The sequence below is a fragment of the Lithobates pipiens genome, unplaced genomic scaffold, assembly GCF_037356315.1.
Source record: "Lithobates pipiens isolate NorthernLeopardFrog02 unplaced genomic scaffold, aLitPip1_a1.2 Scaffold_25, whole genome shotgun sequence".
Lineage (NCBI taxonomy): Eukaryota > Metazoa > Chordata > Amphibia > Anura > Ranidae > Lithobates > Lithobates pipiens.
In genome coordinates, this window is record NW_027507787.1 from 111,422,992 (window position 1) to 111,436,273 (window position 13,282).

The window sequence follows — 13,282 nt, forward strand, 5'->3', positions numbered from 1 at the left end:
AGCCTCTGGATCCCTCTTTAGTTACTCGATGAGGAAGTGGGGGGGGGGGGCAGTTTGCAGCGTGGGATAGTATGCCAGACTGAGTTGGGGGAAGATGAGGTGGGCGAAAGAGAGGCAGCTACACTGATACCACCTTTTTGATAAGGACGTCCGAGTAGCAGACCGTCCATGAGAGCAATAGTTGACGCTAATATCATGGGTGGTCACGTTCTCCATTGCTCCGCATATTCAGCCGTTGCCTCCACTCGCTGCTTACTCTCCCCTAGCGTGCCGAGAGCGTCGGATGCACGGGTGGAGATGGGGCATTGGCATCCAGTCACAGGCTGATACATGTCAGAGCTCCTCCAAAAAGGCCATGGACTTAACGCAGAGTACGGTACTTGACGCAAGAAGTGTCCAGCCTGTCTCATCAGGGGACACCGAGCCATAGTACTTACTACATGGGTTATAGGGCCACTGATGGGTGATGGACACTGGCACGCCCTAAGGCAAGAATTGTACTCCCTATATAACCCCTCCCACTACTGGGGGGAGTCCGTTTTTTTGCCAGTGTCTAAGGTGTTGGTCACAAGTAAAGATGTGCTTTTTGGTAGTAAGGCCATAAAGTTTTTTTTTACTGGCAGGGTGCTGTCGCAGGTCCAGGATTGCGAGAAACCTGAGGTTCCCCTGTTCCTGAAGGTTTCCTAAAGGTCTCGGCGCCTACTGTGAAGGGTGAAGATTGGATTTTTAACTCGGATAACCCTGCTGCGAGGAAAAGTAAGGGAGATTTTCTCAGGAATTTCTCCTATGTATAATGCTGTCATGCCTATGTGTCACCACTGGGGGCTGTATTACGCACTCACTGACCTGATGCTAGAAACAGCACAGAAGCCTTAATTTCTCCTACTCCTCCGGCCACAACAGATCCTCTAGTAAGAAAGGGGGGTCTGGGTCTCCTCCTGCGCCCCCAATATTAATCCTTTTCCCCTTCCGGGGATTCATATAAGAGCAGTTTCCTTAAAAATAAATAAAATAAATAAATAGAAGGGGACAGAACGTGCGGCCGTTCAGTGGCGGATTTACCCCCGCCATGTCTGCTGTTACAGCACTCCTGAGCCGCCGCGGGAAAACAGTGTCAGATGCTGGCCACACATGGAGGAAGTGTTTAGGCGCTGTGGAGGGACAGAGCAGGAGGATGGCTTGTTCAGGTTAGTGACACAGGCATTTCCCTTTGACACATTATACTTTACCAGGCTAGGATTAATGGCACTGAACTATAACCTAGTAGTGTATATTCTTTTGCTGGTAGTGCCTCTGCTTTATGCTTTAGGCTATTAGTGGTAATGGGACCAGGAACTTCTCTAAAGGGGTCAATGGTTTTCACTATAAACTAAATCAATTTCCAAAAGAATGTCGTCCTCCTCTGAGAGGGATGCGGCTGGTCAGATTGAGCCGTAAGGGGAAACTGTTGCATAAAACACTTCAGTCCCTGTATATGTCATCATACAAAAGGTTTTTTCTTCTACCATTTGTAATTTGGAAAGAAGATGGATGCTATGATTTCTCTCTATAGTGGGGCTAAACATAGCAGATTCCCATCTAATGCTCAGGACCCTCTTAATGAGGTGCAGGAGGCTGGGGATCAGGTAGAAGTTTGGAAGAAACTTATTTATCCTCTTCTGAGGATCCTAATATGGAAGGAGTAGCATCACAAGACAGGTTGCTTGTGTACGCCCTTACTCAACCTATTTTGCTGCCTGCAGCACAAGCTCTTGAGGTACCTAACTCTAATTGGGTTACTTAGAACCTACCCCATCTGGGGATGTTTTTTCCTATTCATGCAGGGCTAAAAAAAGCTTATGTATTCTGAATGTGAACATCCGGATAAACAATATTATCCTCCCAAGAAATTCTCCACACTTTATCCTATGGAAGAGGATTACTATGAAGAAAATGGGGGAAGGGTTCCAACAATTGATGCTGCAATCTCCTCAGTGAACAAGAGTCTCACATGTCTGGTGGATAATGCACTGATGTTAAAGGCTCCAATAGATAAAAAGTTTTTTTTTTTTTTTTTGCAGCTCCTCAGAGCCATACTGTGAGGATGGGCAGTATAGGTCCTCATAATATGCAGCTAGCGTCTGTATCACTCCATCAGGGGAGTGAACCATTCTCCCCTCCTTTGTGCGTATACTACCAATAACCGGAGATTTCTGCTCAGAGTTGCCTATCCTGGCCAAAAGCCTGCCCGTGACCTCCCCCTCCTCAAAGAAAGCTGTCCTCGAGAAAAATCTTTTTTTCCGCAGAGGAGGCCAACAGTCGGTCTTAAGCAGATTGAGCCAACTGCCACGCCCCCTTTGCGGTCTCTGTTGGGTCCTGAATATATTGCACCTCCAAAGAATGTACCTGTGCCTCCCTGAGAGACTCCGACCACCTCTTAACCTTAGTAACCTCCTTACTAAGCAGCCTCCGCAGAAATGTCTTAAACTCTTCCCATTCAGTAAGTGTTAACAATGCATCTGGCTGCTGAGTGAAAAACTCTCGGATGCTCCCCTCTGTCACCTCGGGTGCTATAAAAAGCTGAAGCCAAACGGCATTGAATTTCCAAGGGGCCCTAGAAAGGGAGGAAGGTTGGGTGACTAGCAGATTGACCACTAAATACGAGTGGTACGAAACACATCTAGGTTTATAAGTAACATCCAGAACAGAAGGGAGCATGGTTGAGTTCCCCACCGGCAGGTCTATCCTAGACAAAGACCCGTGAGTTTTTGAGAAGCAGGAGACATGTCTACTAAAGGGATTACGCTGCCACATGTAGCTTGGCTGGGTAAAGCATGGCATACGGCAGTTGCAGAGCTCTCAGGAGTTTCTTCACCTCCCCGAACTTTGCCCTGGCCCGTTGAACTTTAGCTGAAAAGTCCGGGTAGAATGAAACCCGGACCCCGTTAAATTTGAAGTTTTCACGTTCCCTTGCACATTTCAGGATTGCCTCTCTGTCCCTGTAGTGTAACATCTTGGCCAGCATGGACCTGGGGGGGGGGTGTCTGCCCGGCACCCTGTGGGCCCTTTCCACTGTAAAAAATGGGGAGAACGAATCACGGCCAAAGATATCCACCAGCCAGTTTTCCACGAATAATGTGGGGTCCTTACCCTCTGACTTCTCGGGTAGACCCACAATGCGGACATTGTTTCTGCGTAAGCGATTTTCCATGTCCTCAGCTCTGTTGTATGTCTTGTGCCATGCGGTGCGCTGCCCTGGCCTCCCTTGCAAGGGTGGGTAGCTTATCCTCTATATCACTCACTCTGCTCTCCACCGCTGTCGCCCTCTCTCTAAGTTTTTGCATATCTTGTCTGAAAAGTGAAACTTCTTCCCTCAAGCCCCCAAACTGCTCCTTCATATCATTCACCGATGCCGTACATACATGAACAGCCTTCAATATAGCTGCCAGCGTGGGTTGTTCAGAAGGCTCCGCTATATCAGACATGAGGGGGGGAGAGGGTGAAGGAGCTGCATCCTCCATAGAGTTGCCCGAATTGCCGCCGGTATCATGTCCCAAGTCTGCTTGTGTAAACAGGTCATGCTCTCCCTCCTGTGTCTCCTCCGCTGTATCAATAGCTTCAGGGCCCTGCAGCTTTTGGGCATAATAAAGAGTGTCTCGGTACTGTTCCTTACCCTGGGTCTTTAAAGTCCGCCTGCTGCCCCCCTCTCTGGACTTGTCCGCATGTCGCGGGGTGCGCTGTGACGAGGCCGCCAACGCGGCGCCAGCTTGGAAGTCCGGTCCCGCCATCTCCAACGGGCCTCTGTGGGTCTGCCCACGGGTACAGAGGGCCAGCGGTGAGTCCGGGAGGTGCAGGGGTCGGTCGCCAGCTGGGGGGCCGGAAAAAGCTGAGTTTTAGCTGCCGGGGAAGGATCGATAAACGGATCAAGCAGGAGCTGTGAGAAGTGTGTCCGCTCACATGCCGGTCTTGGCCACGCCCCCAGAAATTATTTCTAAAAACAATATTTCTTTAGCAAGTTCAGTAGCGCAGCCGGTTCTTGCTGCAATTGGTGCATCTGTCCATTAAAGTGGAGGGCCACCCTGAAAACAAAAAAAATATAAAAAATTACAAAAAAATATAAAAAAAAAAAAAATGAAGAAAAATTTTTTTTTTTACTTACCAGAAATGCCTGTTGCTAGGCACTTTCTCCTAATCTTCCTCTTCCTCCTCCGCGGAGATCTTCTGTCTTCGTCGCGGCGTCTTCTGGGTAATGAGTCGCGCTGTGTTCTGGGAACTGTGTGTTCCAGAACACAGCGCGTCCCATTCAGAAAGCGCTGCGGGACTCGTGCATGCGCAGTAGCTGCGGGACTCGCGCATGCGCAGTAGGAAACGGGCAGTGAAGCCGTAAGACTCCACTGCCTGTTTCCCTTACAAGGAATGGCAGCACCGGGACCCGAGAGCCGAGGGACGGGTCGGCCTCGGGCGGCCGACATCGCGGGCACCCTGGACAGGTGAGTGTGTTGATTAAGTCAGCAGCTGCAGTGTTTGCAGCTGCTGACTTTTTTTTTTTTTTTTTGTATAACCGGCCCTCCTCTTTAAGGAACAGTTTGTGGAGATACCTGAAATGCTGCCTGATCAGCAGACCCAGCAATGGGCTGGTGTATCGGATGCACTGTCTCACAGTAGATTCTATGAAAGCCTCTATCATTTAAGCCTCATGGCTTATGCTTGGACTAGTGCATTCTCGCAGAGTTCTGTGGCTGAAATATTGGTCAGTCGAAGCACCGTGTACAAAGCTCTTAGTCTATTTTTCCTTTCATGGTGAACGGCAATTTAGAGACTATCTGGATAAGTACATCCAAAGGACCTCTAATGGGAAAAGCTGTCTTTTACCAGTAAAGAAGTTGTTCAAATATTTCTCCTTTACTCGTGCTGCCTCTTATGCTTTGAGCATCAGCCTCTAGGCAGTCTCGACGGCCTCAACCGTCAGGTTCAAGGGGAAGTTTTTTTTTTTTCCTCTAGATTACGACTAGAGTTCCGATAGTTTCCGTCTCCTCGTTTTTTCTAAGGGAAAATGTTCCCAAGGATCAAGAGAAGTCTTTCTGGCCTCTGGATCATCTCTTATCCCAGTTGGTGATATCAGAGATTCCCTTGATGGAACAGGGTTTTTTGGATCAAACCTTTTTAAGGTCCCAGAGCCAAGCAGAGAAGTAGGACTCATTTTAAATCTCAAAGATCTGAAACGGCACTTAAACATCCGATTCTTTCACACAATCCGATCGGTTGTGTCCATCCTGCAAGGAGGGGAGTTTTTGGCTTTAATCAATATTAATAATTCATATCTCACATGTGCCAAATTTTCCCACTCACCAGAAATTTGTGCGCTTTGAAATATAAAGTCATAATTTCAGTTGTGGCCCTGCCATTCGGTTTAGCCACAGCACCACGAGTGTTCTGAAAGATTCTGGCACCTTCTTTAGCCAGATTAAGGGCTCAAGGCATAACGGTCCTAGCCTATTTTGAAGATCTATCTTTAATAGATCATTCAGTCTCAGGTCTAAACCAGAGTCTGATCACAGCTGTAACTACCTGGAATCTCTGGGTTGGATACTCAACCTAGGAAAATCCACCTTAACAGCATCAAGGAGATTACAGTACTTGGTGCTGGTTATAGATATCATACAGAAGAAGGTATTCTTGCCCCAGACAAGAATCCGTTCCATTGAAGGAATAATTCAAATTATCAAAACAAAGAAAAATCCTTCTATTCGGCTGTGCATGAGATCGTTGGGGGAAATGGTGGCCTCCTTGGAGGCCGTCCCTTACGAACAGTTTTCACTCAAGACTGCTTCAAAACACCATCCTGTTGGTCTGGAATAAAGATTCAGGCCTTGTTTTCTTTCAAATAAGATTTGGCTCCCGACGTAACTCCGAGCCTAAATTGGTGGTTATCCAGCAAAAGGGAAAATCTTTTCTACCTGTATCCCGGAAAGTGTTACTAACGGATACCAGCCTTCTAGGCTGGGGAGCAGTCTTGAAAGAAGATTCCGTCCAGGGGAGATGGTCCAGGTTAGAGGACCATGCCGATCAACATTTTGGAAGAATCGGACAGTACGTCTGGCCGTAGAATCTTGGATGGTCAGACTACTGTACTGTTCTGTCAGGATTCAGTCTGACAAGGCCACATTTGTGGCTTACATCAATTGCCAGGGGGGTACGAGAAGTTGTGCAGCCCAAAAAGGAGGCGAATTATGTTCTGGCTTTGGCAGAACACAATATTCCTTGCCTATCGGCAAATTTCATTCCAGGAATAGAGAATTGGCAGGCGAACTACTTGAGTCACCAACAGTTATTTCCGGGAGAATTGTCTCTTCTCCCCCCCCCCCCCCGACATCTTCCTAGCTATATATTAGAGATGGGGTATTTTGGACATGGACCTCTTCGCGTCCAGATTCAACAACAAAGTCGACAACTTTGTGTGTTGAACAAGGGATGCACCAGCAGGTGGAACAGATGCATTCGTCTTCCCATGGGATCAGTTCTTTACTGATCTATACATTTCCTCAAGTTTTTGCTTCTTCCGCGCCTTCTCCGCAGGATCATGCAGGAACAAAAGGAGGTGATTCTGGCGGCCCCAGCGGGTCCCAGAAGATCTAGATTTACCGAGGTCATAAAGATGGCAGTACTAGTCCTTCAGACTCTGCCATTATAGCCAGACCACCTCGCACAAGGTATTCCATCCTAGTTTACAGACTAAATGGATTCGTCAAGTGCTTATTCAAGCTTCGGCTTAAAGAAGAAAATTCTTCCTTCTCATGTTAGCACTCTCATCCAGGGTGATTAGTTCCTTTTGGGTGGTGTATCATCGGCCCTCTATGGCTCAGATCTGTAAGGCTGCGATTTGGTCTTCGGTTCATACGTGTATCAGATTTTATTAAATCGATATTAAAGGTCATGTTGATATTTCCTTTTGGGCGCAGTATACGGCAAGGTGCAGTATGAGTCCTCTGGCTTCCTTTTTGCCCTACTTTTTTTATTTCCCTCCCCTCAGTTGCCATTGCTATGGGACATCCCACTTAGTCCCACTTTTTCTATTTCTGCTTTTCCACAAAACTGGAGCTTGATGGGTGTGGGAGGGCTTTTAACTGGCTAGCAGCTGTTTTCCAATGTCCATTATCCTGTAGACAGTAGTATAATTGTCCTGTATCAAAATTTACCCTGCATCCACTAGTGAACTACAAAGAAAAAATATTTATGGTTAGTACAACAACTGTATTTTTGTATGGCTGTATCAGAAAGTCTTGTTCGATGGGGAAAAGTGTATTTATTGAATGACAAAGTATTAGTGAAGACATGTTTGTACTGCGAGCTTAAAATAATGGCACCCTAAAGTACTCCATGGTGTAAGAGCTAGGAGGGCTGTATGAGTTATCAGAGTTGAATGTAAACGAAGCTGGAAAACACTGGACGGATCTGTGACGGCTAAAAACTAATAATGCTTATAAGTTGAAAGTGTCTTCTCTGCAGTGACTTGCGGGCAGTGCACTTGGTTAGCATGGTTAACCACTTCAGCCCCGGACCAATTGTCAGCCTAAGGACCGGAGGTCTTTTTACAATTTCGCACTGCACCGCTTTAACTGGTAATTGCGCGGTCATGCAATGTTGTACCCAAACGAAATGTGCGTCCTTTTCTTCCCACAAATAGAGCTTTCTTTTGATGGTATTTGATTGCCTCTGCAATATTTATTTTTTATGATATAAAAGGAAAAAGACTGAATTTTTAAAAATGTATATATATTTTCTACTTTTTGTTATAAAAAAAAATCGAAATAACTAAATTTTAGTCAAACATTTAGGCCAAAATGTATTCAGCCACATGTCTTTAGTAAAAAAAAAAAGTCTAAGCGTATGTATATTGGCTTGCGCAAAAGTTATAGCGTCTACAAACTAGAGTACATTTTCTGGAATTTACACAGCTTTTAATTTATGACTGCCTATCTCAGTTCTTGAGGTGCTAAAATGGCAGGGCAGTACAACCCCCCCCAAATGACCCCATTTTGGAAAGTAGACACCCCAAGGAAATTGCTGAGGGGCATGTTGAGCCCATTGAATATTTTTTTTTTTTTTTTTTGTCCCAAGTGATGGAATGACAAAATTTTTTTTTACAAAAAGTGGTCACTAAATGATATATTGCTCACACATGCCATAGTTATGTGGAATTGCACCCCAAAATATATTCTGCTGCTTCTCCTGAGTATGGGGATACCACATGTGGGACTTTTTGGGAGTCTAGCCGCGTACGGCACCCCGAAAACCAATCACTGCCTTCAGGATTTCTAAGGGTGCAAATTTTTGCTTTCACTCCTCACTACCTATCAGTTTCGAAGGACATAAAATGCCAAAATAGCACAAAACCCCCCCAAATGACCCCATTTTGGAAAGTAGACACCCCAAGCTATTTACTGAGAGGCATGTTGAGTCCATGAAATATTTTATATTTTGCCACAAGTTGCAGGAATATTAAATTTTTTTTTTTTTTTTTTGCACAAAGCTGTCACTAAATGATATATTGCTCACACATGCTATGGGCATAAGTGAAATTACACCCCACAATAAATTCTGCTTCTTCTCCCGAGTATGGGGATACCAGACGTGGAGGACTTTTTGGGAGCCTAGCCACGTACGGGACCCCGAAACTTAAGCACTACCTTCAGGATTTAAATATAAAACGCTACCAAAAAAAACTGTTACCGATCGCAGGGATCAGGCCTGACTCTGCGAACACTACAGTTATGTGTTTAGTGTTTTGTAAGTGACAGTGAACGATCGATACTGCACCTGGGTGGAGGGGCAAAACGCAGGTGCTAGCAGGTATCTGGGCTGATCCCGCTAACAATGCGTTTTTTTGGAACCCTAAACTGCTGGGGACGCCAGTATAGATCAGATCAGATATTGATCTGTTCAGTAACTATACCACTACGGGAGGTGTATGCTTTGTGCGTGGGTGTTAGCGGTACTGGCACTAACCTAGCGCTGCCTGGGACGCCGCAGACACTGACCCTAAAACCTAATTTATATCACCCGCCGGGTGATCAGGAGGTTAAACCTTTATTGGGTAATAAATGGTGGGTGCCCTGATGCTATAAAAAGCAAACTAACCAGAGTCACCCGTAACACTTATACGGTGATCACTGATGAAAGGGTTAACTAGGGGCAATCAGGGGGCTAAAACCGCTATTGGGTAGTATATGGGGGTACCTAGCGCTATAAAAAAGACACTGGCGAAAGGGAGAGAAAGGGTTAACTCTAGGGGCAATCAGGGGGTTAAACCTTTATTGGGGGGGGGGGGTAGGGGGGCTACCCTGGACCTGACACTAACTGCCCTGACAGTTTTTACTGTCACAACTGACACTAAATGCAGTGATCAGTAAATAAATGATCACTGCAGTCAGTGACACTGGGGGGGGGGGGGGGGGGGGGATTTGTGTGCCTATGTGTACCTACATGTCAGTGTAGTGTTGGTGCACTTACTATTGCGTTCTCCTCGCAGTCCGGTCAAAAAGAGCGCCCCGAGGAGAATGACATCAATTCCTCCCTGCCTGTGTTTACACTACACAGGCAGGGGAAGCTTCTCATTCGCCAGGAGCGATTGAGAGGGGATGGCCAGAAACTAACGGCCATCCTCTCATCCCGGATCGCTCCTAAAGCGAAACGTACCGCCGCAGCCAGCGGGAGGGGGTCCGGACCCCCCCACCCGCTGGAAGGCAAGCACGTACATGTACGTGCTTGTGCCATTGTGCCGACGTACATTGCCATGCGGCGGTCCTTAAGTGGTTAAACCTCTGAGCTTTCAAAAGAATTCCCATCAAGTCTCTTGTGGTTGTGTTTTTATTTTTATTTTTTATTTTTTTTTTTTTTTTTTAAGGCTTTTGTATGCATGCAACCTAAAGTGTACTACGGCATTGTGGAGAGCTGGTAAATTCCAAGTCATCCACTAATGGATGAGCTCCAGAAATTTGTATGTATGGCTTTTGTCTTTTCTTTAAACTATGAAATGCTGTAATTTTTCTTTTAGGATGCGGTTATGCTTCACAGCTTCACTTTGCGACAGCAGCTACAGACAACACGTCAAGAACTTTCTCATGCCCTATACCAACATGATGCTGCATGTCGTGTCATAGCACGTCTTACCAAAGAAGTAACAGCTGCCCGTGAAGGTAAATCACAAACACACACACGTATTTAATATTTTTTTCCCCATGGTTTGGGAAGATCTAGTTTACAAACTATATACACACATGCAATGTGTCTTTCTAAAACAAATCAATTGCGCAACATTTGATGCTGGCCTGCATGTATAATTGTTGAACAAAATAACATTTTGGCTAATGTGGAGAGTTAAATAGGGAGTTGTGCTTTTGATTACTTGGGGGTTTCTTGTGGTTAAACTTTTTAGGCTTCATGCACACTAGAAAGCTTAAAAAGGCTTTAAAAATGCTGGGCACAAAACGCTAATACTTACCTGAGCGCTGTCTGTCCAGCGATGTCCATGCATCCCTCGGCTGTCCAGGACTCTTCTCCTGATTTAGCTAAGACACAGCAGTGCCACCATTGACTCCCGCCTCAGTCAGTTAGCCAATCAGGAGAGAGAGGGGTGGGGCTGAACATCATCTCCATGTCTGTATGGACACACAAAGCTGCAACTCTGCACTGATGTCCCCCATAGCAAGCTACTTACTATTGGGGCACCCAAGTCTTAGGACTCTTGGCCATTCAGGTTTCTTTTCATTTTGGCATGGGGGTTCTCCTTAAAATCAATACCATGCCTTTTGAGAGTAGGGTTCCCTGGGATCCATACCAGACTCTGGATCCTGTTCATTAAAGTCACTTCGAAGTCAGACATGAAATTGCAGGGCAAAGGTGTGCAACTTCCGTGTTGGACCAGTGTGAACAGAGCCTAAGTTTCGGGTGGATGACCAGGTGTTAAATCACACAAGTCACACTTGACTGCCACGTCCTCCTAGAGCCCTTTTAAGGTACTCGGGTACTTCTTACTGCCCTTTCACTCTTGGGACTTAGTTACAGGACAATATACCCATGTTGTGGCTTACTCCTAGATACACTTACCCTAATTATTGCGCACCCTACTCCTTGAGTGAACCAAAAGAGAATGGTGATAAATATGTAGTGCTGAACAATCCAAACTGATACTGAAAAAATCACTAGCTATCAAGTGAGACTACTCATACTACTAGTGAAAACCGTCCACATACAAAACAGTGATGAATAGAATAAAATGTCTGTTAACATCCAGTGGATAATGAACGGGATGTCACACAGCCACGAGGACCATCGGACTGTAAACATCTTCCAAATGAGTGATAAGGTTAATACACGATTACCAGAGATGCTGGACCCGACTGTCGTAAGACAATGAGTTGACCAGGCATGAATTCACCAAAATAAAACACCTAGCTATACTGGGAACCTGGCAAAAGAGGCATGACAAACCCTCGCTGAAGGCCCACACAACACTGAGTGAAGATTCCCTTGCACTGGTATCTGCATTTGATTCTATTTCAGTCATGTAATAGGTGGCCTACCTGACAAACACAGAATTTTCTGCGTCTACCACAATTCTTGAGAACTTTTGAGGTGTAATACAGCCATCTCTGTCAAGGCTAAATAACATCATGCCCCTTGTCCAGCTTTTGCCTCTATCTGATTCAGATCCCAGTGTGATCACAGAGGCAGACACACAAAGGAATGAGGAAGATGCAGAGTCAGTGTTAGGAGGCTTATCCCCCACTTGTTTACACCCGGAGCTTTGTGCAACATGCTTGCAAATGTGTATAAGCTTACTGCTGTTTTCAAAAACCTAAGCATTGTAGAACTTTATTCTCTGCCTTCTCACCATGCCCCTTTGGGTACAAAGAGACCTGCAAAATCCAGACCTTCCCTGTTATTGGAAAAATTGAATGTGCGATCTGATTGGATCACTACAGAAAAGTTTTCGAAACTCCAAAAAAAATCTTTGTGGTACTCCAGTGGAAAAGGAGTTCATTAAAAATTAACAAAGGCACACTGGCCTAGTGCATTATCCCACAATGTTTATTAGGATTACAACAACATGAAATATACTCACAAACATGTGAATTAAAATGGCTCATCAAGCTATTTGTCCATTGCCCATAAGTCCTCGACTCGGCAGGCTCCCCACAGATCAGGGGAACCTCAGGAATCTGAACTAGTTGATGCAGTTTGAAAGATATACCATCTTCATCAGAGCCAAGTTAACTGCATTCTATCAGTTCAATACTGTTATGTGTTATACATTTGAGAAGAATTTCCCAAGAAATAATGAGTTGTTTTTATCAAACTTCTCTTTAAAAGCATACACCAAGCGATATGAATAAAGTCAAAATAGGAAATATATTTTATTTACAATAAATAGAAATGGTGACACAACACCCCCCCCCCCCCCCCACCCCCCAAATCTTCCATATGATGCACAATTTGCAAGGATACATTTCTCCCAGTACATAAAAAAACCATATGATCTAAAATTATCAGGCCTAAATGGCTGAGATTTGTATAACCAACAGTTACTCCTCTGCAGTTGGAGTGAGAGACAAATTGGGGTGGGGGGTGAAATGTGTGCCTGCGTGTTCTACTGTAAGTGTTGTGTTGCATGTTGGTATTTCTTCTCTCCATGGGAGCCAGAACGAAAAGGCTCCATGAGGGGAGAGATCACTTCCTCTGCTGCATTACAGCAGCAGAGGTAGCTTTTCATTCGCCGGGAGCAATCGCGAAGGGGTGGCCATGAATCGGTGGACTCCCCCCTCCGCACGGATCGCTCCTCCTGCAATGATGACGACCACCTCGGGCACTTGTGGTGGGGGGGGGGGTGGCGGGCGGGCGATGTCTATAATCATTTCCCATATCCCTGTATATTGTGATGCACATCCAAGAGTCTTAACCACTTGACGACCGAGGCTCTTTTTGAGATTAGTAGTTTACAAGTTAACATTTTTTTTTGCTAGAAAATTACTTGGAACCTCCAAACATTATACATTTTTGTTTCTAACACCCTACGACGATAAAATGGTGGTCGTGGCAATACTTTCTGTCGCAACGTATTTGTGCAGCGGTCTTACAAGCACACTTATTTTGGAAAAAATACACTTTAGAATAAAAAAAATAAGACAACAGTAAAGTTATACAAATGTTGTGAAAAGTGTAGCGCTTAAACAATTATACTAGAATCTCAAAATAAAGAAAAAAAAATATATATAACATCCATGCGTATGACCACACAGATTTG

General features: G+C 45.2%; 1 protein-coding gene across 2 annotated transcripts in view; it reads left to right on the plus strand.

The window, feature by feature from the left end:
• PRPF19 (pre-mRNA processing factor 19) overlaps nucleotides 1-13,282 on the plus strand; it is a 563,471-nt gene that overhangs the window by 172,394 nt on the left and 377,795 nt on the right. For both annotated transcript variants that reach the window (XM_077454802.1, XM_077454803.1), the window contains exon 4: nucleotides 10,034-10,175. In XM_077454802.1, coding sequence (XP_077310928.1) covers nucleotides 10,034-10,175 — 142 coding nt within the window. The remainder of the gene's footprint in view (nucleotides 1-10,033; nucleotides 10,176-13,282) is intronic.